The 22,799-nt window shown below is 51.0% G+C and overlaps 6 protein-coding genes across 6 annotated transcripts; 3 read left to right on the forward strand and 3 right to left on the reverse strand.

Moving 5' to 3' along the window:
* The first annotated feature begins 50 nt into the window (after positions 1-50).
* Positions 51-5,372, forward strand: QC764_204870 (uncharacterized protein). The gene is made up of 4 exons (XM_062944190.1): positions 51-826; positions 901-1,825; positions 1,884-4,035; positions 4,427-5,372. The coding sequence occupies exons 1-3, from the start codon at positions 143-145 to the stop codon at positions 1,952-1,954; spliced, it is 1,680 nt and encodes a 559-aa protein (XP_062802993.1). The 5' UTR covers positions 51-142; the 3' UTR covers positions 1,955-4,035; positions 4,427-5,372.
* Positions 5,373-7,724: 2,352 nt separating this feature from the next.
* On the forward strand, positions 7,725-10,405 carry QC764_204880 (uncharacterized protein). Its single transcript, XM_062944191.1, has 3 exons — positions 7,725-7,955; positions 8,013-9,446; positions 9,519-10,405. Exons 1-3 carry the CDS (start codon positions 7,740-7,742, stop codon positions 9,702-9,704), a joined length of 1,836 nt encoding a protein of 611 aa, XP_062802994.1. The 5' UTR covers positions 7,725-7,739; the 3' UTR covers positions 9,705-10,405.
* Positions 10,406-10,961: 556 nt separating this feature from the next.
* QC764_204890 (uncharacterized protein) lies at positions 10,962-13,181 on the reverse strand. Its single transcript, XM_062944192.1, has 3 exons — positions 13,005-13,181; positions 11,343-12,898; positions 10,962-11,281 (listed from the first exon to the last, which is right to left on the reverse strand). The coding sequence occupies exons 2-3, from the start codon at positions 12,382-12,384 to the stop codon at positions 11,118-11,120; spliced, it is 1,206 nt and encodes a 401-aa protein (XP_062802995.1). The 5' UTR covers positions 12,385-12,898; positions 13,005-13,181; the 3' UTR covers positions 10,962-11,117.
* Positions 13,182-13,446: 265 nt separating this feature from the next.
* QC764_204900 (uncharacterized protein) lies at positions 13,447-15,549 on the reverse strand (the record flags this gene model as incomplete). Its single annotated transcript, XM_062944193.1, has 1 exon — positions 13,447-15,549. The coding sequence occupies one exon, from the start codon at positions 15,547-15,549 to the stop codon at positions 13,447-13,449; it is 2,103 nt and encodes a 700-aa protein (XP_062802996.1).
* Positions 15,550-15,988: 439 nt separating this feature from the next.
* Positions 15,989-17,798, reverse strand: QC764_204910 (uncharacterized protein; the record flags this gene model as incomplete). The annotated part of the gene is made up of 2 exons (XM_062944194.1): positions 17,438-17,798; positions 15,989-17,362 (listed from the first exon to the last, which is right to left on the reverse strand). The coding sequence occupies exons 1-2, from the start codon at positions 17,579-17,581 to the stop codon at positions 15,989-15,991; spliced, it is 1,518 nt and encodes a 505-aa protein (XP_062802997.1). The 5' UTR covers positions 17,582-17,798.
* Positions 17,799-21,167: 3,369 nt separating this feature from the next.
* On the forward strand, positions 21,168-22,519 carry QC764_0035690 (uncharacterized protein). The gene is made up of 3 exons (XM_062940239.1): positions 21,168-22,056; positions 22,128-22,297; positions 22,360-22,519. The coding sequence occupies exons 1-3, from the start codon at positions 21,221-21,223 to the stop codon at positions 22,395-22,397; spliced, it is 1,044 nt and encodes a 347-aa protein (XP_062802998.1). The 5' UTR covers positions 21,168-21,220; the 3' UTR covers positions 22,398-22,519.
* Positions 22,520-22,799: the final 280 nt, after the last annotated feature.

The raw sequence follows: 22,799 nt of genomic DNA on the forward strand, positions 1-22,799 counted from the left end.
ATATGCAGGGAGAATCCCTTACTACTACTACCCGGAATTCGAGGACCTTGATCAACAAGGAGCTTCTAGAGGCACGCTTGATCTGAACAAACATCTCCAGTCCTCATCATGATGACTATGTTGTTGCTTGAGGCTAACCGCAATGTTAAGTGACCTGTCTCCACGGGCGGAGTCACTCGTCCCAGCGAATGTCGACAAGCTATTTGATCTGCTTAATACCAACGGCGAAGCGTCCTCGGGATCAACATGGAGTCGCGCACCAAGGTCCCTTTCTGCCACTCAACAGGGGAGTCGGAACTTGCTTGATGGTGTTCTCTCGCCGGCTGCCACAACTCAAAGACCTTTTGTCCAACAACATTCAATATGGCAGGAACCGCTTTTTGAGTCGGGGTGTAGAGGCTCACTGCATGGTCAACAATGCGCAGGGCAATGCTCCGACCCCAAGATACTGTTCAGTTCCCTCAGCATTCTAGGAAACTGCCTTGCCTTTGCAACCGCGGGCTTACTGGCAGATGACGGCATTGTTATTCGAGAAGCCCCACTGGAGGACACCCCGACATCACTACAAATAGCTGGTGTCCCCGAAAACATCAATGCAACTCAGATACTCGATGATATTGTACGATGCGCTGTGTGGTCCTGCGAAGGCGAAGGTAGAATATCCGGCATGGCCACCTGCACGACACAGCTTATCGAACTAAGGGGACACCTGGGTGGTCCGCATAACGCCACTAGCCTTGAGCAATTCCAGGTCCTTCATGACGGCCTAGGCCAATATTGTGGCAAGCTTGATATGGAGTTTGAGCCTGACATTGCAGGGCCGGGGGTAAGTTGGCATTTTCCTCTGGAAAACTGGCGATTCTTTTGGATTCAGAAGCTGACCGCCTAACCCTTCTCCAGGTCCTGCTGTCACAAATGATACAGGCATCAGTCTCAGTCACCTCGTTTGTTTTCATCACGATAATCAGCTCTTGGGCCCGGTTCGTTCTTTTGGTCCACAAGCGAGGCGACTGGAAGAAAGCGGAGCGTCGTCACAGAAAACTCACAACATCCAGAGTCCACGGTGCGTTGGTTTCGGCTGCCGTGGAATTCCAGGAAGCCCAAGCCTTCTTCACCATGGCCATTCAGATCGCGACCATTGCCACGTTTGAGCCGAGCTTTACCTGCGGCTTGTCTTGCAGCCAGCAAGAATCGATCCAATCCCTGAGCGACACCATCATGAATGGGCAGTTGATTCGTGCTCTGGCGGTCAACAGCATGTTGCCTGTGCTTCTGACACAGTCAGTACTCCACCGTGCCGGAATGAGCTGGTGGTATACCTTGACGCTTTGCATCATTGTCTGCATCTTTTCAGAGGTCATCAGGTGGCAAACTGTCACTCAAGTCCCTTTCCACATCCTGTTAGGCCGGCTAAAAGATCTAGTACCAGTGGATGAGTGTGGTGGTAACCCTTCTCTGACAGCGTATTGCCTGACGCCTTTATACAATCTTCAACTTGTGGAAATGCCCATGCTGATTGTAGGATATACAACCGCCCTTGTACTCCTTCTTGCGCAGAGCGCACATCGGACATGGCCGATTATTTCACCTATTGTCGAGAGGCATAGACCTGGTCAGTTGCTGGCTTACTTGGGAAAGCATTTCTTTCGAGTGTCTTGGTACGGATTGCAGATGACCCTTGCCATCGCCACGGCCTTACATTTCGTCACTCTTTGGACCATCAGCCGCGGTTTGAACGCGTCACCGAAAGACTGGACATATGGCCAGGTGGTGTCGGCAATGCTCTGGGCTCCGATATTGGGAAAGTACCTATACTACAATATTTGTAAGTGGTATTGAACAGACTCTGGGTTGCTTCTTTTTCGCTTACGTTTCTGTCTTAGTTGGAGTGAAGAGGGGAGTCGAGGCACGGCTTGCGCGAGAGTACACGGTGATTCGACTTGAGCCTCACTGAAATGCTCAGTTATCCTTGCAGTATGGTATTGCCTACAGCGCCAGGGCTTTGATCGAATCACCACCCCGGTATCAGGCTGCCTTAGCCACAGCATCACCCCCAATAACTTATCGACTTGGCACATCCGCACCTCCACGGAATTGCATTTAAATTCACGGTACAAAAGCTCCAGGTATTCTGTCTTCCAACACCATTTGCCCCTCGATCCATTACCACTTTCCGGCAAACAGGATGTCAATCAATTCACCTCAGGGCAGCACCTCCATGCTCCACACCCTGCTGGTGTGGTTAGCCAGCTACACCGCCTGCGTATTGAAGAAGCCGAAAAAAGCCTTTGATTCAGACCTGTCACACCTACCGCCACTTGTTTTACGGCCCTTTACCTAGCGCAGCATCCATCAGAATCCTCGATATGATCAAGCCAGCTGCAGGAGACAGAAACATCATCAGACTGTCAACTCGAATCATCAACCTAGACTCGGACTTAGCCTCGCTGCCGGAATATGTAGCTCTGTCTTATACGTGGGGAAACCCAATCACGATTCGAGAGTCGGTGCCAGATTCAATGAATTTCAGAAACCCCTTTTCCTGTTCCATCAAGGGGCCGAATAATGAACGATTTGGATGGCTAGACCTGGCAAAATGGATTAATTTCTGGCAAAGTCGCCGGTACATGATAGCTGAAGAGAAGGTCGATTGGAACGGTGACAAACTGAGGTAGATTGAGGTGGATGGCTGCGGCGTGCAGGTCTAGGAGAATCTATTTCACTTCTTGGAGACAGTTCAACGGGTACGAAAAGACTCTGCAGGGCCTCACGGTTGGGGCAGGCTTCAGCTAGACTCAGGTTTCGACAATGCGGGCTATCCGCTTTGGATCGATGCTATATGCATCAACCAGGACGACCCAGACGAGCGAGGTTCTCAGGTATCGCTGATGTCCAGGGTCTATCAATCTGCCAAACAGGTTTTGGCATGGACCAAGAAGAGTGACAGACTGTCGGAATGGGCAGCCCAAGGGTTCAGTCGACTAATGGATTGGGAGGCACACCGTGCGAAACGGATGAGTGAGAAGATTGAAAAGGGAGAAGAGCGCTCCTGGAGCGACATCAACATTGACACAACGCTTTCGTGGATTGAGTGAATGTCTATACGCCATTGGTTTGGCTTATTCGCTTTTTTTCATCGTATTTGGTTTCGTCGAGCATGGATCGCGCAGGAGGCGACTTTCGCAAAACGTACCTTCGTCTTAACCTCCACTAACCTGTTCCCTATGACGATGGTTCTGTTGGCGCTGGAGGTGATTGACAGGTATGGGTTGGAAGATGAGTTATGCAAGTTAGGACGAGGCCTGCTTACTGGTCGGTCCGTATCAAACACTGAGGCTTTTGTTGCAATGCATACGGGATATCTCGAGGATGAACAAGGGGTCACTTTGGATCATACAGAGCGATTGGTAATTGAGCCATGAGATGCTTTCATTTTCCTTCGGGGATTCCGATATATCCGCGAAAGATCGAACCTGGACCTGGCGGGCACAGGTACCATGGTAGTGACAGGACGGAGTGAGAGAGGCTGGGACATCGAGATTTTACCACGGGTGCATTTGGATATCACTCGGGTACAATTATCAGTGCCCCGGCTGACTCAGTTCCCTTGAGCCCTTTCCACGAGCGGCTAAGTCTACTTCCTGTCATATCGGTCTTTCGGAACCTCAATGCCTCTGACCCTCAGGACAAGGTATTTGCATTTTTGAACATTGCAGAGGAAAAGGGACTTGTTGCGCCAAACTACCGCCAAAGTGCCCAGGCCGTTTTTGGGGCGACAGCAGAGGCCATAATTAAGGACACCAACAGTCTCTCTGTACTATCACACATTGAAGATCCGTCAAACCGAAATATCGAGGACGTTCCCGGTTGGGTCCCATACTTCAGCGCGAGGCTAGAAACGGAAACGTTTGACAATAGGTCCGACCCTTGCAGATATTGCGCCTCGTATATCAACTTCAAATTAGCGGAAGCAAGCGAGATCGTCTTCCATCCTGAGGGGGGTTTGTCCGTCGTGGGCCATTGCATTGACACAGCGAAGGCTGTGGCGGATTCTCGAGCCGACATACTCACATCTTTCTTGATGCTGGCTGTGAAAGGACCTGCACAGTATCCAGGCAAGCCAAATTCTTGGAAGTGGCACAATCTCACGGTGTTCTGCAGGGAAAACTCGTACAAAGTGATACCGGCCCGTTCGGTCACGCGCATTGAGGCACTGCGGCGGACACTGATAGCGAACAAGGAACACGAGGTGGATGAACTTTGTTCACAGGCTATGAACTCGTGGCTGGGCTTGCAAATTGGTAATTGAGAGATATCTTGCAGGTTTGCAGTCTGCTTCGGGATGTTGGTCCGGAACGCTGGGTGGGAAAGCGGGTCGCGCCATCACTTTGCAGGAAGGTCGCACTTTTGTCAGCGATTTGCGAAGGAAGGCAGCTTGATGAGCTCCCAGCGTCCGAGATTCGGGACTGCCCGATGACGTTGGAAAATCTGAAGACAGGAAGAAGAAGAGAGGAGAGTTACGGTGTACGGACATAAGAGAGGGTGGTGAGCAGGAGAAGGACCAAGGGTCATCAGATTGCTCAGGTTATGCAGAGAAGAGCAGCGAGGAGCTGGAAGGGCCTCCAGAAACCGAGTCCATGTCCAACCTTGGGCATCATCTGGAGATCTTGGAAGAAGACATAAACGACCAGAAGGACCACTTCTTCGGAGGATCTTCGAGCCTGCTGCCAGCTCGACACTTGGCGGCTGCAACCAAGATTTTGAGCTTTTTGGAGGAGCAGGGCCCTCTACAGGATACAGAGGTTCAAAACGATTGGGCTTCTACCAAGTACACGCGGAATGCAAGCCGCTGTTTTTCCAAGGTTCAAAAGGCGCAAATTCGAAAATACGAGGCTCTGATGAAGGAGGCTACCCGCGGCCGAAAATTCTTCCTTACTGACAGGGAGAGATTTGGGTTAGGCCCAAAATCGACAAGGGAGCCAGACGGGGAACTTTATGATCAGATTTGGGTGATTGAGGGAGCCAGTGTTCCATTCATTCTCAGGAAGACTGACACTTCGGGTTGTTACAAGATTATCGGTGAGGCGTATGTGCATGGGTTCATGTATGAAGAGTTGATTGGTAGCTTTGTTGGGCCACCGAGGAGGATCTCTTTGGTGTGATGTGGTGAGCTGGTGGCAGCCGCGTTGTTGGGTACTGAACCAGGCTGAGCTCCCTGCCTTACACAACGTTCAGCTACCTTACCTACCCTAACCTGATTTTGATGTTTATTTGCAAATTCTGCATTTCTGTCCTCAGCTTTCCCTAACTATGTATGATGGTATTTGCGTAGAGCAAGTACACACCAGAGTCAAAGAGAGTATCCTGCGTGCGTTGTTACTGGGTAAACCAATCTCCTTGACCGCTTAATGATGATAATGAAGCAGACTGTTCTCTTTATTTCCAATCGTCGTCAAACATATAACCATATTGCACATCTCCGCCCTCATCAAAAGCTTCCTGGGCTTTTCCTTTGCGCGTTAGGGGAAAGGAATGATCGCCCGATCAATCACTAAAACCCTCCCAGTCTTCCTCCGGTTGCTCCTCCCTAAGCTGCACTCTCTCTCTGTGACGTATCACAAGCTCTCCTCGCCTGTCGGTCCGCGACTCGTCCCACTCTAGCTGCGGCAGCCTTTGATCAATCACTAAGGTAGGTAGGTAGTCTAGAAATCTCACCACCGGGCCATGAGGCTCAGAATACGCCGGGAAAATTTGGTCGAAATCCCAATCCATATCGACATTCTCATTCTCGCTCGGCTCCCAGTCCATCCCCTCACTCTCGCTCTCACCCTCACTTCCATTTTCACTTTCACTGCCCCTCTCACTCTCACTCTCAATCTCACTTTCAGTGACCCACTCACTCTCACTCTGAATCCACCCCTCACCATCTCCCTCCATCTCATACCCCCCCTCCTCATCCTCCTCTACCTCCACCCGTCCTTTAATCTTACCCCGACACATCGGACAAGTCTTATTGCCCCCCCTTAACCACTCACGCAGACACCCCCCATGAAAAATATGCCCACAACCCGGCACCTCCACCACCACCACCCCCACCATCTCGTTCAGACAAATCGCACACGTCTTGTCCTCCCCCTCTTTCAACGCCCTTGTATGCATGACAGGGACCTCTTCTTCGTCGTCCTCACCAACATAATCCCAAAAATACCTGTGCGGGTCTCGATGACCGGTTTCATCGATAAACCCCGCTGGAGACAGCAAGATATATGATCTCAAGAAGTAGTCATCTTCCGACGGCATTTCTTTGGTTGGCGCGCGGGAGATGTCTGGAGATATCCGTTTGGGGGGTGTAGAGGGGAGGTTTGGAGGAGCGTGCGCGGACGGTTGGTTGATGTCTGGGAATAGTTTGCAAGCGCGGGGGAAATGAGTCAAGCGGCGGTTAAAGTTGATGACGCGGTAAGTTCTTGATGAGGGCCGCTCGAGAATGTTTTGCTTGGGCGGATGGATGTTGATGGTTGAAGACGAGAAAGGAGACTTTGGAGTAAGCGGGAATAGAGCTTTAGATTTCGCGAGAATTCTGACACTTTTGCGTGTTGAAGGTTACGAGTGGGTGAGGTGGAAGGTTTGAGGCACGTTTAGACTTTTTTTCGTTTGTGGCGAGACGGTTGAGGGGGCGTGAAGAAGGTTTGGGATGGTCAAGCCTCCGGCTTCATGTGGCGGAGACATTTGACTTTCACCCTTAAAAAGAACATTCCATATCTTCACAACACAGCCTATTTACCGTGCCTGGTAATAATTTTTTCTTTGGGGTTCAGCTGCTGCAAGAAGGTCGTGTTATACTAGCAATTCGATCATGGCGTGCTCCAAATACTTACAACACATGCCTGGGACCCAAACTCTGCCTACACCCAAGAGCTTTGCAGGACAGCTGATAAGGTACATAAACTCCAACACACACTTTGTGAAGAACCTCATTCAGCTGAGCAGACACGTGGACACAGAACGGATTTGCCAGAGATGCTGAACCAGACAAAACACCAGGGTCGTTCCCAGGGGTCGGATTCAAACATTTCCACACTTTAAATGGTACTTACCTAATAATAGGGGCTTAGTTTCGCCATGGACTGCACTGTATTCATTATTGTCTTCCATACAAGCTAGGTACAATGCAGAGACATCACAGCTCAAGAGTTTCAGTTTTCAGCTTTTGACTGTCTGCCGAAACATGCGTGTTCTGCAAGGCTTGCAGCTGCAGGTTTTCACACCTGATCTTACCATAAGACCCGATTAACGCGCTGAAAACAGATTAACGATTGTAGAAAATTGGAAGTTGTGGGCCGAAAAGTGACTGGCGCCAAAAGTGAAGCAAAAAAGTGCAGGGGGAAGGTTATGGCAATGGAGCAGAATCTGACAAACAGAGGAAGGCCACAGAAAGGTACGCGAAATATAAGCCCTCAGAGCAACCTGAGTGTGTGGGCCTGGCCAAAGGTGGGACCAGAGCCCTGGGAGCAACCACAGAAGCAGAGGCATTGTAATTTGTCGCGCTGATGCGGCGTGATGTCCAAGCAGAATTCAGTTGAGGTTGGACACAGACACGATTGGGGGCTTGATACTGGTCAGAGCAGGCAACCTGCAGGGCGCACTGGGAGGTTGACTACCCCTATCTTAACTGGTTGGGCCAAGCCAATATTGAAGACAGCCACAGGTGCTTATGCATATCAGGCTCTTCTCATTGTGAAATGACACCTCGAATATTAAATGATGACAGCTCTGGCATAGTCAGGACCCGAGATTTTATTCTTCTATCAAAGGCAACCCACCGCGCGGCGTGTTTTTTAGCCAATTATTACCACACACAATTACCTATCATCATCAACATGGACGCTGCTGGACTTGCCGTCAGCATTGCCACCCTATACTCAACATGTCGGGATTGTTACAACTTTTTTACCACTGTCAACGCGGCCGACAAAGAGGTTTCGGTTCACCTTCGTGAACTGGTCATCCAGTAGTCCATTCTGAAAGCCTGGGGCTTCCATTGGCGCATTCAGGATGGAGGCGACACTCAGCAACCTGGCCAGATCAGACAGAACCAAACCAAGCTTCACAACTACCTATTGAAGAACCGCTTCAAAGCCGAGGGCGTCTTCAACATCCTCTCTGCCCTTGCCGACACACTGTCAAACCAAGAGGAACTTGTCAGAGGATATGGAATCCAGTTTCGGTCAACGCAAGCAATTCAGGATGGATCCCAGTTGGCCAGCAATGTCCAGTTAGCCATTCAGAACACGACAATCGAGGACATCAAACCTGTGATCACTGAATTCAAGCAACGTCTCTCGAAACTCAACAAGTTTAAGTGGGCTCTGAGAGATAAGGATGACTTCAGAAAACTCATTTCCGACTTGAAATCCCACAGCGAATCCCTCTACCGCCTTTGCCCTGAAAACGCCTTTGAGTCGATGAATGTCTACTTTACCATGGATTGTTTGGCTGTCCAGGAGTCACCGGCAGTGCTGAAGTGGACTTCAAGAGTCGCAACTGAGCATGCAGAAATCGACAAGGGTTCTTCGGTCCGTCCGGACTACGAACTGCTGGCTTTAGCGGCTACATTGAAGGCATCTGTAGACAAAAACAGGGACAAGGTGCAGACAGATGACGGCAAGCTCACCACTATCGGTGAGGAGGAACGCAATATGAAGTATTTGGGGAAGGGTCTTGCTCTGTTTGAAGGTGAAGTTGTCTATGTGGAAATGCGAGACTATCGCGGACCGCCACTAGACCTCACACCGGAACAGAAACGGAAGATCAAGCGCCGTCGGACTCGAGCGCGACTGTTGGTTGAAGGCAAAGACGTCAGCAGCGACGAAGAAGACGATGGCGAGCCGATAAAGCCCATCAGACCGGCTGATCCCAGACTTCGGATTCTAATTCGAAACTTTTTCAACACATTTTGGGGCAACAATACAATGAAAAGTGTCTATGGGCTTAACATTGCTGGCATGATTGATCATACTGAAGGGGACCATGAAGGCGATTGCAGCATCCTCTATAGGCTCCCGAGCACGATAGGCATTCACAGTCGGCAGCAGCCAGCGGAGAATCTGAAGCTCCGTGCACTTGTTCGACTAAAATCCCTTCTTGGCACCAGGAAAATGGATGGCATCCGGTCAACACTGGGTTCGCGATTTGAGCTTGCCAGAAGTCTTGTGCGTGCCGTCTGCATGCTTCACTCAAGCGGGTGGCTACACAAGAACATACTTGCAGAGTCTGTCATGTTCTTTCCGAAACACGTGAGCACGCTCCAAGAGGACCGCTATGAAATCAAAATTGAAATAGATGTTTCGAAGCCCATCCTGATGGGCTATATTTTTTCTCGGCCAGACGACATCAAGCATGAAACGCGCAAACCTTCCTCTCAAAAGGATGAACTTAGAAAGCCCCTAGTGGATTCCCGTAATACACTAAAATATCACACTACATACACCTGGCGGGATACCGATGACTCCTCAAGCAAGGATTCAGAGGAAAAGCATGGAAGGATTTTCTCCCGGCCAGCTAGTATATATGGCCGCGATATACTGAACAAGACCAAAGAACCGGAACAAACAAAAGATCTAAACATTGCTGGCTTTACACTCGACTATTATCAGCACCCGGCAAAGCACGCAGATCCGCAGGCGGCGGTACCGCCATGCATATGACGTGTACTCTCTTGGTATAATGCTTCTCAAAGTTGGGTTCTGGGAGGAGTTGAAGAACTATGAGGACTCCCGCTCTGGTTATAACAAGATTCCCGATTACGACAAAGAGGATCATTATGAACGACGCAGGTGGATCTGTCAAGAGTACTTGAATCGTCTTAGGTGAGCATGTGGGGATTTTTATGCCGACGTTGTGCTCAGTTGTCTTCATGGTGGATAGTAGCGATGTTGAAATAGCGAAGGAGAGCAAGCGGGAGCTTTGTGCGAGACTAGTTGCGGACTTGGAGAACTGTCAAGCCTAGGCAAACTCGCTGGTTTCCTGTACTTTTTGTCTATTAATAGCGTTCGGGTAAGAAGACGAGAGGTATTTGCCCAGCAACATGTTTCTTCACTTACTTCGTGTAAGAGGAGAGGTTACTGACTAGGTAGGTAATGGGTCAGGCAGAGAGGTTGCTCTTAGGCCACTGGCCTGAGCCCATAGGTTGGCTGGTTGAGGGTATATTTGGCTTGCTTTCCTTTTCTTTGGCGTCTTGCTTGTACCTCATTTTCATCACATATTCTTCTGCGCAGGGTTTCCATCACTTCCAAAGGTATCCAACGGAACTGACCTTCAAAAAAGATCAATCATCATTCAAAGTTCATATCAATACCTAATGGTACATACCATACCTGCAGTATCTCCCTCCACCTCATCACCAAAAATTCCACTTGGATCAATATCTCATCTCATCACAATAACCTCTGTGAGGCTGTATCTTGAACCCAGAGTATATTCGAGACCTACTGGCGCCAACCTGTGGGGATATGGGGGATAGTACAGTGGTTATACCCCCCTCACCATTACCATCATTTTGTCATTCCTCACAACATCCAACTTATCCACTACCACATCACCCACCCGCAAACCTCAACCCTCTTCTCATAGTCCCAATGGGCAGAAGACATAATTATCACCCCGATCTCACTACAACTCTCATCCCCTCCCAAGCCGTCGAAGCACCTCAGCCACCGCCACAGCCATCGCTGCCACCAAAAGGTAGTCTCGTCCAGAAACGAGCTTCCCACTGTGAGTTTCCCGCTCGATATACGCCGGTATGTCAACCCACCCCGCCCCAACCAACTGCTCCACCCTCATTTACTCTTCACCATAGGGATGCGACGCATCAGCCTGCCTAGATTACCTCACCCGCCAGTCAACCCTCTCCCAAGGCACATCAATTCATCACCAAGACCAAGACAAAATTATGAAAAAGAATAAGTGGTATCATCAATTCATCATCAGCCGACATTTTATAAATACATGAGTGAGACATGCTATCTAAGCATCTGTCCCTTGTGTGTACACGTTGTGTTTTTGTTCATTATCATTTCATTTTTTTTTTTTTTTTTTGCCTGTCCCCATCCAACCATCATTTACTCGGCATCAAGAGGCGCACGAGGAGGAGTGTCGTTGACCTGGATACCACCACGTTTCTTCTCATGGCTGTCAGGCATGGGAAGGGCCCACCCGCCCTCACCCTCGGGAGTGGCGAGCCAGAGTCTGAGGAGATGTCTTCTGGGAGCGGGAGGGGCAAAGTCTATTGTCCAAAGTTAGCACGGAAACAAGTCAATGTTGGGGAGCCGAAAGAAGAAACTCACCCCTGTAAGCAGTGCGAGCATGGAGCAAGTGAGCATTACTCAAGAACTGAATGTCTCCAACCTCCAAAACCATGTGCAGAGCCTCCTGCTGGCAGGTATCCTCAAGCACCTTCAGAGCATGAAGTTGCTCCTCGCTGAGAGGAGGAATGATACCCTTGTCGGAGAATCTGGTCAAAGACTTGACATAGTAGGGATCCCACTTGCAGTAGAGACGGCCCTGGCCACCGTTCTCTATGTAAACAATAGGCTGGCGAACCCACTCCTCCTGGCCATCGCTGACCTCACCCTTGCGGTCAAAGTACCAGATCGGCTTGGTCAGAGTCTCGGCAACATCAGGGTGCTCCTTCTGGAGAATGTTCCAGACGTTATGAACCGAGACAATGTCGCTCTCACCACCCTCCTGGGCGCGGTGTACGCACAAAAGACCGACGATATCACCATCATCAGCGTGGAAGAACTGGCGGGCGGCAGTGCGATAGATGCGGACGGTGTGGATCTGAGTCGGGTCATCACCGACATCCTTGACGTGGCCGAGGACGTGGCCGCGGCCGTTCTGAGAGACAAAGTATCCAAGATAGGTGCCGAGACCCATGTAGGCAACGGCGTTCTTCTCTGGGCCCCAAACATCGGCAGGGAAGCGCTTGAAGAGGATAAAGCCCTTGCCGTTGAGGAGATCTTCCCGGAGGTCAGTCAAGACCTTGCCGAGCTTGGGAAGGACAAAGTTCTCCTTGGAGATGCCGGTGAGTGGTGTGCCGCTGGCGATGAAAGCGTCGGCGGTGGCGGACAACTCGGCAACCTCCTCATCTGTGAAGGGGTGCACCCACTTCTCAGGGTTGTTGATGAATTCATCACGCTTCCATACTGTGCGGCCGGTGATCTCCTTGGGAAACTCAGAGTAGGGCTTCAGGACGTCGTAGAGAGGGGGGTGCTGGCCAGATGTGCGGATGCCGTCAGGGAAAATGTGGCGGGGGGCATCGAGGTTGCTCTTGGTGACTTGAGGAAGTTGAGCCGCAGGCTCTTCTACTAGGATTCCAGGAGCCATTGTGTATGGTATGTGTGTGGTGGTAGGTAAGGTAGGGGGCGGTTTGGAAGTGCTGGGTGATGACTGCCAAATGAAGAGCTTGATCTGATAATGGAATATTTGGATCTGATCGAGAGCTCACATGTCTGGCTTATAAGTACATGGCGTCCTCGATAGAAGGGGGGCATCTTGTCGATTGCGTGATCATCCCGGGACTGGGCCCAGAGACTATCATCTGCAATGGGGCCGAGGTCTCATTGGAAGAGGCCATGATGCACCCACGTTTCGGCAGCCCGCTCCCGAGTGACATCGGTGCTGGGCGTTGGGATTTCGTTCAGGAAAGAGCATTGGGATGATTGCGATATCGATTTGAGGGATGGCGTGCTCGGCATGCGATGACGTGAAGGCTTAAGCGCTATACTGCCCCGCAATGCTAATGGCGCTATTCTCCCCTCGACACACCTCGATCAAAGAGGCGACGTGGTAAGCTAGTTCCCATTTTGGAGCTCACACCGTATCATTCGGCTTTCGGGATCTGAGATGGTGTTCTTTGTTGGATGCTGAAGTGAAGGTCTCAAAGGAGTTGGTGGGGTAGGGGAGGTGTAAGTCGTGGGGGTTAGGGTTCAGCGCAGGTGTGTTACCTTGTCTTGCCGGCACAACATCGAGCCACATTAAGTTGACAATAGATGGTTGTCACCGATTGGAGCTTCGGGCAGATATGCCGAGGTGGGGTGGACAAAAGCTTGGGAGCGTTTTGCGGTTTGAGCATTGTGGTACTTTGTTTGAATCGGGGCAGGAAACACAGGATTAGGTAAAGGCAAAGGTTCAGTTTGAGGTTGAGGTCCGCATGGGTAAAGGCACTTACGTGTTGTGAAACTGGGCGTCTCATCCATGACAGATTGATCAGCAAAATGGCTCACGAGGCTACCCCTATTTCCATTCAAACACGCCCGACTCTGACGGCAACGGTCGACCTGATAAACCGATCTTTACTATTTGTAAATATTACTAATTATCCCCCCCAAGCATCATTGTGTATATCCAGTTACGTTCTTTCCTCGCATTCACCCACCCCAATATCTATCAATCAAACAGCCCCTTCAAATCAGGCACCAACCTCCTTAGCGGATGGGCCTCTGTATTAAAAACCCACTCATCCAGACTAATCAAATCCGGCTCACTGAACATCAAATAAAAATACTTCAACGTCTCGCCCAGCCAAAAGCTCTCCATCGAGTCCGTCTTCTCCGGATACCGTTTGCTCTCATCCTCGTTCTCAGGGTCATAACGAGTAATATCCGACAGTGCCGCGTTGGCGAGCTCAGTCTTGGTATTCTTCTCGATAGCTTCAAACATCTTCCATGCTTTTTCAGGCAAGTCCTTTCGGCCGGTTGTGCGGTAGAGAATAAATACCGACTCGATCGCTTCAGGTCGGAGAATGTATCGAGTATCCGGAAGCGACGTGAACCCCTTGGAGATGTGCTTTTCGGCGATGAGCGAGTTGAGCTCTTCAGGGGAGATGTCATCGGGTGCTTCAAGATGCCTTTTGATCGCATCTTTCCACTTGGTCTCGGAAAACGTACACTCTGGCTTCTCGGGCGAGATTGTTAAAGGACAGGGAAGCATGGTGAATGTCTCTGGCATGATCCCCACGGGCATGTGTGAATAGGTCCAGATGCAGCCATCCATCAGTTTCTCTCCGACAGACACATGGGTTTGATTCTCCACAAGCTTGCCACCGAGGGCGAGCATACCACCTGCGAAGCAAACGAGATGCTGGCCTTCTGGTTTGAGAGAGTAGACAGTGTCATCGCCGCTTCGGGAGACAGAGACAAGGCCAGAGACAAGGACGTTGGCGTTGTCTGGAAGCATAGGCCGGAAGACATTTCGTTTGATGACTGCCTCCATGGCCTTTTCATACATTTCGCGATATTGTGGTAGTAGACCCCCGACGAGAGCATGAGCCTTTGGGAGATATTCGTACCAAGAGTCAGCCATGGCCCCGATGGTGAAGTCATTATGTAGGTTGAATTCTGTGGTGCGGGCGTTGACAATGACAGGCCACATTCCTGGGAAACGCGTGGTGTCTTGTTGCTTATGCAGGAGCTCGGTGATGCGATGCGCAGCGTCGAACCATTTTGGGTCTTTGGTGAGGAGAGAAAGCCTGGTGAACTCCAGAGCAAATGTGCCAATCTCGGCAAGAAGGACGGATTCGTCGGCTTCCTGGGGTTTGTTTTTGGATGCATCCACAGCGTCCCATCTTGTCATCGGCATGCGGTTGGGAGTATCGAAGGCGACATAGAGCATTTCTCCAACCTCTGTTGCTTTACGTAGGAGCCGTCTATCGCCACTTAGGTCGTAGGCTGCCAGAAAGCCACCTAGATATCGAATGTTGGTCTCAAATACGTTCACTTTGTCTCCCGGGGCTTTGGAAAAGTCGATCCTGGACGCAGCTTCCACTGCCTCCTTGAACTCATCTTTCAGGTCCATGATCCAGAGGGTGTCGAGACTGTCGACCAAGGTTGCTCCCCAGCCGCCAAAGACATCGCGCTTCCCACCGCTGATGGGCATGATCTCGTCACTCATCCAGGCGTGCTTGCGGTACGAGTTCCAACAACGCTGAAAGACCTTCTTGACGGCATCTCGGCGTTCGAGTCGAACTTGACGCTCTGCTGCGGGTTCAGTCTCGATAAACTTTTGAACCTTTGGAAGCCACTGTGGGGAGCCCTTTGGAAACTGGCGCATGTCCTGGACAGGGTAATTGGGCTTCAACTTGCTCCATTCGATCCGGTCTGCTGTGTCTTCCTCGTCGTTTTGGTCCTTGTCATTGACGTTGTTATCGGTGTTATCGTCGAAGTAGTCATTCGGGGGGACATAATTAGGATCCCCACTACTGCCGGGCAGGAAATTGTCACCACTGCCATCGCCGTGATAGCTCTGGAAAGGGTCAATGACGTAGGAGTATTGGTATGATCTCTTGCGGATGGCGAGGAAGACGAATAGAAAGATGCCTGCAATCAAGAAGACATAGCTTCTATTCCTCGAAAAGAGCAGCATTGTGGCAGCTGTAGAGATCAACGGGCAGGATGGATACCACCCTGAATTTGGGATGGGCACCCCGTCCAGGTCGTTCCCAGCGAATCCAGGGACGACATGAATTAAGACTTTGGCGGGTGGTGGGGGCATTGGCGAACTGCCGGCTTGGCAGTGTAAGATACTGTAAATACGATGCGGACCACGTGGCAGCGCTGAGTGACAGTGGCCAACATACTGTTGTGGACACGCTGTGGCAGGGCTGTCGTGCAGGGATCTTTGTAATACCGTGTATTCGTAATAAGCTGGTGGGCGACTCGCCCACCACGTCGCTCTCCCGTCACTCACTGCCCTGCATCATCGATGAAACATCAACAACCACTCATCATGGCGTGAGTCACCGCCGACCAATGTCATCAGACAGCACGTTATAAAGGCAGCGGCTCATCCCTTGCAGTCACTTTGCGGTCATCGATGTTTTCTCCCTGCAGCTGCGACGGAAGGCCAAGTGGGGATGGAATGAGCTTCATTACTTTGACGCGTCAACTATGGCATCATTTTAACAACACCACCATACCTTACGTCTGGCATCTCAAGCATTCACCACACCGTACCTGATCAAGCCCATCAAACCACCCAACACAATGGCGGACGGAGCATTCAACTTGAAGTACCGACCACCAACATAGCTGGTAGCTGTGATGACAACCCACCAGGGATCATCACCCAAACTGCGACCAGCCTGGAATCCTTGGTCAATATACCCCACCATGAAGATTCGATACACGGCCGTATAGATCAAGCCCACGGCGCCAGCGTTGATGCCTCTCAGCACAGATTTGACCCATCTCCTGTTCCTTGCCGCGCTCCAGAGTCCCATGGTGCCATGGACCAAGATCAAGCCTGGGCTGAAGATGGCAACCCAGGCAATCAAGGCGCCCGCAACAGAGCTGTGTCCGGCGTTGATGGCCGTCAAACTCCCGAGGAAGACAGCAATGTTGAAGTTGGGGCCCGGGAAGGCTTGGATGAGGGCGAGACCGATCAAAAAATCGCGAGCGCTGACCCACCCTTCGGCAACAACGTACTCTCGCAGCAAAGGGATGACGACGGGTCCACCGCCAAAGATGATTGTGCCCGCAAGGTACATGTTGGAGAAGAGGCGGTAGAGGATGGGAGGGCCGGGGTCGGGAAGAACACTGCGTAGTACCATGGCCACGATGAAGCTGAGGAAGAAGGTCACGATAATCACTGTGCCAGTCTTCCATGACATGTTGAACCTCAGCTCCTGTGGCACAATGCGTGGTTCGTTCTCAGCAGTCGACCCCGACGGGCGCTCATTCTTATTGGCCTCATCTTCGCTGACTGGAAGTTCTGAGCTGGGCCCGGGTTGCGATGGCCCAAGTTCATGGGAATTTCTTGTTGTTGTGGCACTGTTTTGAGGGCCAGCTTCGGGGTGCGTCGCCCTCTTTCGCTTCACCTTCCCCACCAGAGCTCCGAGTGGGCGATGGATCCAACGGTAGTCATTGACCAAGGTCGCAACACCTGACACAAGCATCAAGACGGGAAAGTACCACAGGGCGTTGTACAACATGCCAGCAGCAGCAGTGACAAAGACAATTATCCTCGTCAATGGATCAGTGATGGCCTTCTGGGACAGCTCCACCGCCGCCAGCGCAATCACGCCGACAGTAGCGGAGTTGAGGCCGGAGAGCAGCGCATACACGATTCGCGGCAGGTTCTCGTCAATGCTCGACACGCCGATGGAGAGGCCAAACATGCCGATGGCCCCCGGAAGACTCCAGAGCAGGAAGCTAAACAATGCCGCCATAAACCCGCCGTGGAGCAGGTTGATGCAGTAGAGCATTTTTGTGCTGGCGGGTCCTGACAGCGATTGCGAGATGCTGAAGATCTCCTGAAAGACCTGTTCATCGACCCATTTTGACTTTTGGACGAACTTTTCGTTGAACTGCGCGCCGGACAATGATAAGCAACTGGTCCTCGCTCCTGTTTTCTCTGCGGTTTTTTTTTTCTTTATACTCACAATCTTGAAGTGAACCGGTGGACCACCAAACGCAGTAACCCCGAGATGCCAATTGACCCGGAGGACCTTCCACCCGCGGCGGGCCAGCGCCCGGAGACGGCGGGGCAGTTCCCCCCTATTTTCACCGGCTCCAGTGGAGCTCATTTTTGGCTTTGTCGTCTTGAACCCCCAGACGCTCCAAAACAGTTGCGCAATTCGCCTTTTGCGACGACAAACTTTGAGGTATCGGAGACAGCAGAACGGCTTGTCTCACTCCAAATGGTGCGCGATTTGCATGAAGGAGGGAAGGACCCAGGAACTCGGGACAGGCACACGGCAGAGAATTGGGTGAGCTGCAACCTCCCTGCAGCTGAGGCGATGGTGCAATCCTCGGCGTCCATTTGTGGCGTTGTGTGCTAGCCGACTTTGGTGGTTTTGTCACCAGCTCTTTGTCTTCACTAGGGTTAGGGTTGAAACAACGTGGAAGCCCCCTTTCACGATTCAGGGGTTATTTTATCTAGACGATGAGCTTCTTGACACCGAACCTTTTTATATAGAGTAAGACATCAAACTTCACCTTATCCAAACTCAATTTGCCAACCACCACAGTTGATTCTACCGCCTAGTCATCATACCACCAGTACCATGCGCAAGCAACGACGCCTGCCCCTTGGGAGACCTATGGAAGGTGAAGGAGCTGTCCGGTGCCTTTTTCACATCCGACATCACCGTGACTTCGGACTTTTCTGTGTTGTGGAAAATAGATACATTGCTGAGCAGAAAAACACGGTACCAGCGCCCGCGACAAGGCGCCATATGGTTCTTTCGTAACAAGTGTCTGTACACGTAGAGGAGTCAATTGATATATCACAAACGCATCAACAACACCCGCCGTACAGGGTTGGTGAGGTGCTGGGGGGCTATAAAAGTCACCGTCACCACCGGCTCAGCTAGGGCCATCCGCTTTGCAGGCCAGACCTCCCAAGTTCAAGATGTATTTCCCTCAGACTGGGTTCATCTTCTCTTATTGTAGGTGTAGCAACCGAGGCAGGCTTTGTTATCTTGTCCTGCCTTTGCCCCGCCAAGTCGAGACCGAAGACAAGCCGGCCAACTACCTTGTCAATCAATGAGAGGACATCAACACCGTTCCTCCTCGTGTAGCTTGGCAGAAATAACCTGTGAAGGATACGAAAAGCTCTCAAACCAAACGTCCCAAGTGAGCAACAATTTCCGCCCGTTCATGACCTTTAACCCTATTTTATTTTACGAGGGAGTATACAACGGCCCGACGCCCGCCGAACATTTGCATATATAACTTCCCCCATGATTATTCTTTCTTACCTTCATCCCATCTAAACCTTTACCTTCATTCCATCTGAGCTTTACCTTTACCTTATCTGAGCCCCCTTTTCCCCCCTCTTACTTAACTTTGAAAACCCCGCTCCCACAGGTCATGAGTCCTACCTGCTTTGCCTCCCCAGGAGGTCAGAAATAACGAGTCCGTATACAAATCAGACTCTTGGTCATCAAAATCGCCAGGTCTTTGGTGAATCACACACCACCTGCTGTTGAGGACCCCAACCTCCTTCTGGGGTCCCTATCGATTTATCACCGTCAAGGTTCAACGGCTGGCGAGGCAGCATGACTTTGCTGTTCTTCTGATTCATTAGCCACGATGAGAATACGGTACTGCAGACGTATCAGGATATCCTACAGGCGAAGAGGGACGTGACGAGAAGTCGTTCACTGTGGCGTGTTCGATGTGGGTTGCTCCGTGGGTCAGGCAGAAATTGCTCCCAGGGCTCTGTCCTGGCCCACACCCACGGGCGTGAGGGTATATTGGTTTGGCCGGTTGGTTTGCTCTGTCTAGATACTCCCGGAATACATCATCAGTTCTTGTACGCTTCTTCCGTGTTGGTCGTACCACAGGTTATGATGCCCTTCTTGCGCGTCCTTGTTTGATCAAAGACAGTACGCCAGCTATTTTCATAGCGACCACGTCCGGCGGAAGGGCGGGTTTTCTTTCCATCGACCCTCCCCGATCATGACCACATTCACAGACGAGCTACAACGAGCGAGATGACCCGGTGGTGGCTTTCTCCAAGACGGACCATGGAGAACAACGCGACATCCCCAGACATGGATCCCAACTAGGAATAAAACCACACGGAAGCGATTCACGGTGTTCTTGCAGCAGACCAACGCGATGCCAGACAAGAAGGACTACCACGCCGAACAGGTAGCTTGCGAGTTGATATAGTCTTGGTCGCGGCCTTGGCCAACACCCCCGGTCACCGACCCTTATCATGAACTGTTCGTCAGTATCAACCTAGCATCGCATTTGGTCATGGAATTGCAGACCTCTTTCACCTTTCCGTCCCCCGTGAAAAGTGATAATATCGGGGACCCCGCTCAATAGAACCAATTCTTATTTTTGGATCGTGGGCCGAGACTAGAACATCGAGGAGTAGAAGCACGAATGGGGGAGAGCAGGGCGGTTACTTTTCCATAAGGTATCCAGGACGGCCGCTTGCTGCGAGGCATTTATACGGAGTGGATGTTGTCCAAGACTGTGGTAGGTTTCAAGGGGAAGGGGTTTGGCGGCTGATGGCAAGATTACCTGACATCAAACATCTCGATCCTTCTAACCTACCTACCTCGTGACCCAAGCCGTGATACTTTGCATGAGTTCTACCCGCGTCCGAGATAACCGCACGTGGAAATCAAAAAATCCCATCACTGCAGGCAATCAATTTTATCATTGTGGATGGTCCACGGATGAGGCCCGGCTGCCGTTACCCGGGCCGAGAGTTTGCCATTTGTAGCTTGATTTGTATTGGACAAGTGTGTGTGAGTGAGTGTGACGATCCATTTTCCCAATCTGTACCCCCAGCACCGCCGCATCATGGCCTGGAGGGCGGCTGTGATGGCCCCGTCTTGATGATTGTTAATAATGCAGCTAAGGCCGAAGATCTGATATCACATTATGAAAAAGAGCTGTGGGAGTTGGAGATCTTTGTCTGCTATTCGTGTCGCTTTTGGTGAGGTGAAATAAGAAAAGTATACATGGGTGCCATGGAAGCCATGAAGTGTTTCCACATTCCTTCCAGTCCAGTGAAGAGATAGGCTGACTTTTTTCTTGACTAATGCGAGCCCTCTTCCAAATCAGTGATTGATATCAGAACAATATGTAGAGTTAACGATGTTGATCTTTGCCCATGTAATATCAAGATACAGCAAAGCAAGTCACGGTCAATCAACTACCTCCAAACCGGGAAAATGTCAATATAGATTGTGCCCAGCCTAGACAGGCGGGCCAATCATCCACGAAAACTCCAATGAATGAGGTGCGGGGTTGAATAGGCCGGAAATATGAGAGGAGTAAACGTTGTAGGCTGTTCAAAAGTAAATAAATTGATTGCATCGCGGCAACCCCCCTTTCGCGGCTACCATGGCCACCGGCAGTTGTGTTCAGATCACTGCCTCTAACTGACTTCCATAACAGTTCTCTCCATCATCATAGAACTGAAACGGACCGAGATCCACTCGTTTGTTATTGCTGATCGATGAGATGCATCAAGGCATATGGGTGCTGCGGCGGTCCCAGTTTGTAGCCCTTGGCGGGCTGGCCCGATACAGGGGAGGGGAGGACGTGGTATTTGAGCCTTCAATAAAGACTGCCATGGTGCTTCCAGATTTCCCTGACATATTTTGCTTCCCTTTGACTGTCAGGTGTTGTTGACTTCTTCACGCGTGTGCCAAGCTTACCCCTGAACCTTCGAGACACAAGGAGACAAAGACAAGATGCACTGGAGCTCCGCTGCAGCTCTTGCGCTGGTCGCTCCGGCGTCAGCCCTGCTTCGATTCGGCTGTTCTCAGTTGGTCGTTGAGCGAACCGATCCCCTCGTCAACCCCGGCGTGGCACCATCTCCGCATCTTCATCAGATTATCGGTGGTGTAAGACACTCCGTCAACAGAGCAAGAATACATACTGACACGTACCAGAATGCCTTCAATATTTCCATGGAAGCCGCTGCCGGTGATATCGCCAAGAAAGCGACTTGCACAACTTGCCAATTCTCCGAAGACTTTTCCAACTACTGGACAGCAGTGTTGTTCTTCAAGGCGAGAAATGGAAGCGTCCATCGAGTACCGCAGATTCCCAACGCTGGCTTCGAAGGTTCCAATGGTGGTATGACTGTGTATTATATGCAAGACGGCCTGGTTAACTACCAGCAAACTTCCAAGGTGACGGCGTTCAAAACTGGCTTCCGTATGCTCATCGGCGAGGCCATGTACCGCAACCGAGCCCAGGCATCCAAGTTCCGTCAAATCACCTACACATGCCTCAAGACTTTTGGCACACGCTATCCCGAGACAATGGATTTCCCCAAGGAGCCATGCAACTTCGGAATTATGTCCAACGTTCGTTTCCCAACCTGTTGGGACGGAAAGAATCTTGACTCTCCCGATCACATGGCGCACATGTCATATCCCGAGTCTGGAACCTTCGAAGGCGGTGGTCCTTGCCCAGCTTCGCACCCAGTGCGTGTGCCTCAGCTCATGTACGAGGTTATCTGGGACACAAGGCAGTTCAACAACAAGGACTTATGGCCCGAGGATGGGTCTCAGCCTTTCCTGTGGTCGATGGATGATTCGTAAGTTCTTCGGCCGGCCTAATGTGAATTGCACACAGCTGACATGTTGATAGGACTGGCTTCGGATCGCATGGTGACTACATGTTTGGCTGGTTGGACGACTCGCTACAGCGTGCCATGGACAGTCCCTGCTACGTCAACTGCCCGACTCTCAAGAGCCAGAGCATCTCGGCGATGAACCAGTGCTCGGTACCGACCGTGGTCGACGAGCCCATCAATGGCTGTAAGTGGAATCTCGTGAGCAGTTCCTGCGTTGCTTGATGGCAGCTGACAATTCTTTGACAGGGCTCAAAGCACTTCCCGGCGCTGCGGAGGAATCTTAGTCGATGTAGAGGATGCGGAGATAGAGGGGCTGCCGCAGCCTGGGTTCGGGCATTTTCCTGCAATATACGTCAGAAACAGAGTCAGAGACACTTTTTTACCATAATGAAGACCGAGTGCCCCCTATGTTTCGGGTGATGGACATCCCTGGTCTCAAAAGTGATGCCATATTGAACACGTTATTCCTGGTACAACATGGTGTTCTTTTGTTCCGAGAAGTTCTCGAGTGGTTCAAGCCTTGAGCATGGTTCCACAAAAGCCAGAGTTACCGACAAGCTGGCAGTGCAGTGCACGAGAACACAACGTTGCTGCTGCAGAAAAACGTGTGATTCTGTCCAAACGACGGGCTGGTGATGTCCGTACCCGAGGTGAGGTGGAAGACGAGAATAGAACAGAAGGGGCAA

The sequence above is a fragment of the Podospora pseudoanserina genome, chromosome 2, assembly GCF_035222485.1.
Source record: "Podospora pseudoanserina strain CBS 124.78 chromosome 2, whole genome shotgun sequence".
NCBI lineage: Eukaryota > Fungi > Ascomycota > Sordariomycetes > Sordariales > Podosporaceae > Podospora > Podospora pseudoanserina.

Bases quoted from the DNA above. Each gene is read 5' to 3' on its own strand.
- QC764_204870 (XM_062944190.1), top strand. From the start codon at position 143: ATGTTAAGTGACCTGTCTCCACGGGCGGAGTCACTCGTCCCAGCGAAT. The intron at 827-900 runs GTAAGTTGGCAT...ACCCTTCTCCAG, and splicing joins CTGACATTGCAGGGCCGGGG to GTCCTGCTGTCACAAATGAT. The intron at 1,826-1,883 runs GTAAGTGGTATT...TTTCTGTCTTAG, and splicing joins GTACCTATACTACAATATTT to TTGGAGTGAAGAGGGGAGTC.
- QC764_204880 (XM_062944191.1), top strand. From the start codon at position 7,740: ATGACACCTCGAATATTAAATGATGACAGCTCTGGCATAGTCAGGACC. The intron at 7,956-8,012 runs GTCAACGCGGCC...GTCATCCAGTAG, and splicing joins GTTACAACTTTTTTACCACT to TCCATTCTGAAAGCCTGGGG. The intron at 9,447-9,518 runs GTGGATTCCCGT...TCCTCAAGCAAG, and splicing joins ATGAACTTAGAAAGCCCCTA to GATTCAGAGGAAAAGCATGG.
- QC764_0035690 (XM_062940239.1), top strand. From the start codon at position 21,221: ATGCACTGGAGCTCCGCTGCAGCTCTTGCGCTGGTCGCTCCGGCGTCA. The intron at 22,057-22,127 runs GTGGTCGATGGA...ACATGTTGATAG, and splicing joins GATGGGTCTCAGCCTTTCCT to GACTGGCTTCGGATCGCATG. The intron at 22,298-22,359 runs GTAAGTGGAATC...ATTCTTTGACAG, and splicing joins CGACGAGCCCATCAATGGCT to GGCTCAAAGCACTTCCCGGC.
- QC764_204890 (XM_062944192.1), bottom strand. From the start codon at position 12,384: ATGGCTCCTGGAATCCTAGTAGAAGAGCCTGCGGCTCAACTTCCTCAA. The intron at 11,282-11,342 runs GTGAGTTTCTTC...TTTGGACAATAG, and splicing joins TGCTCGCACTGCTTACAGGG to ACTTTGCCCCTCCCGCTCCC.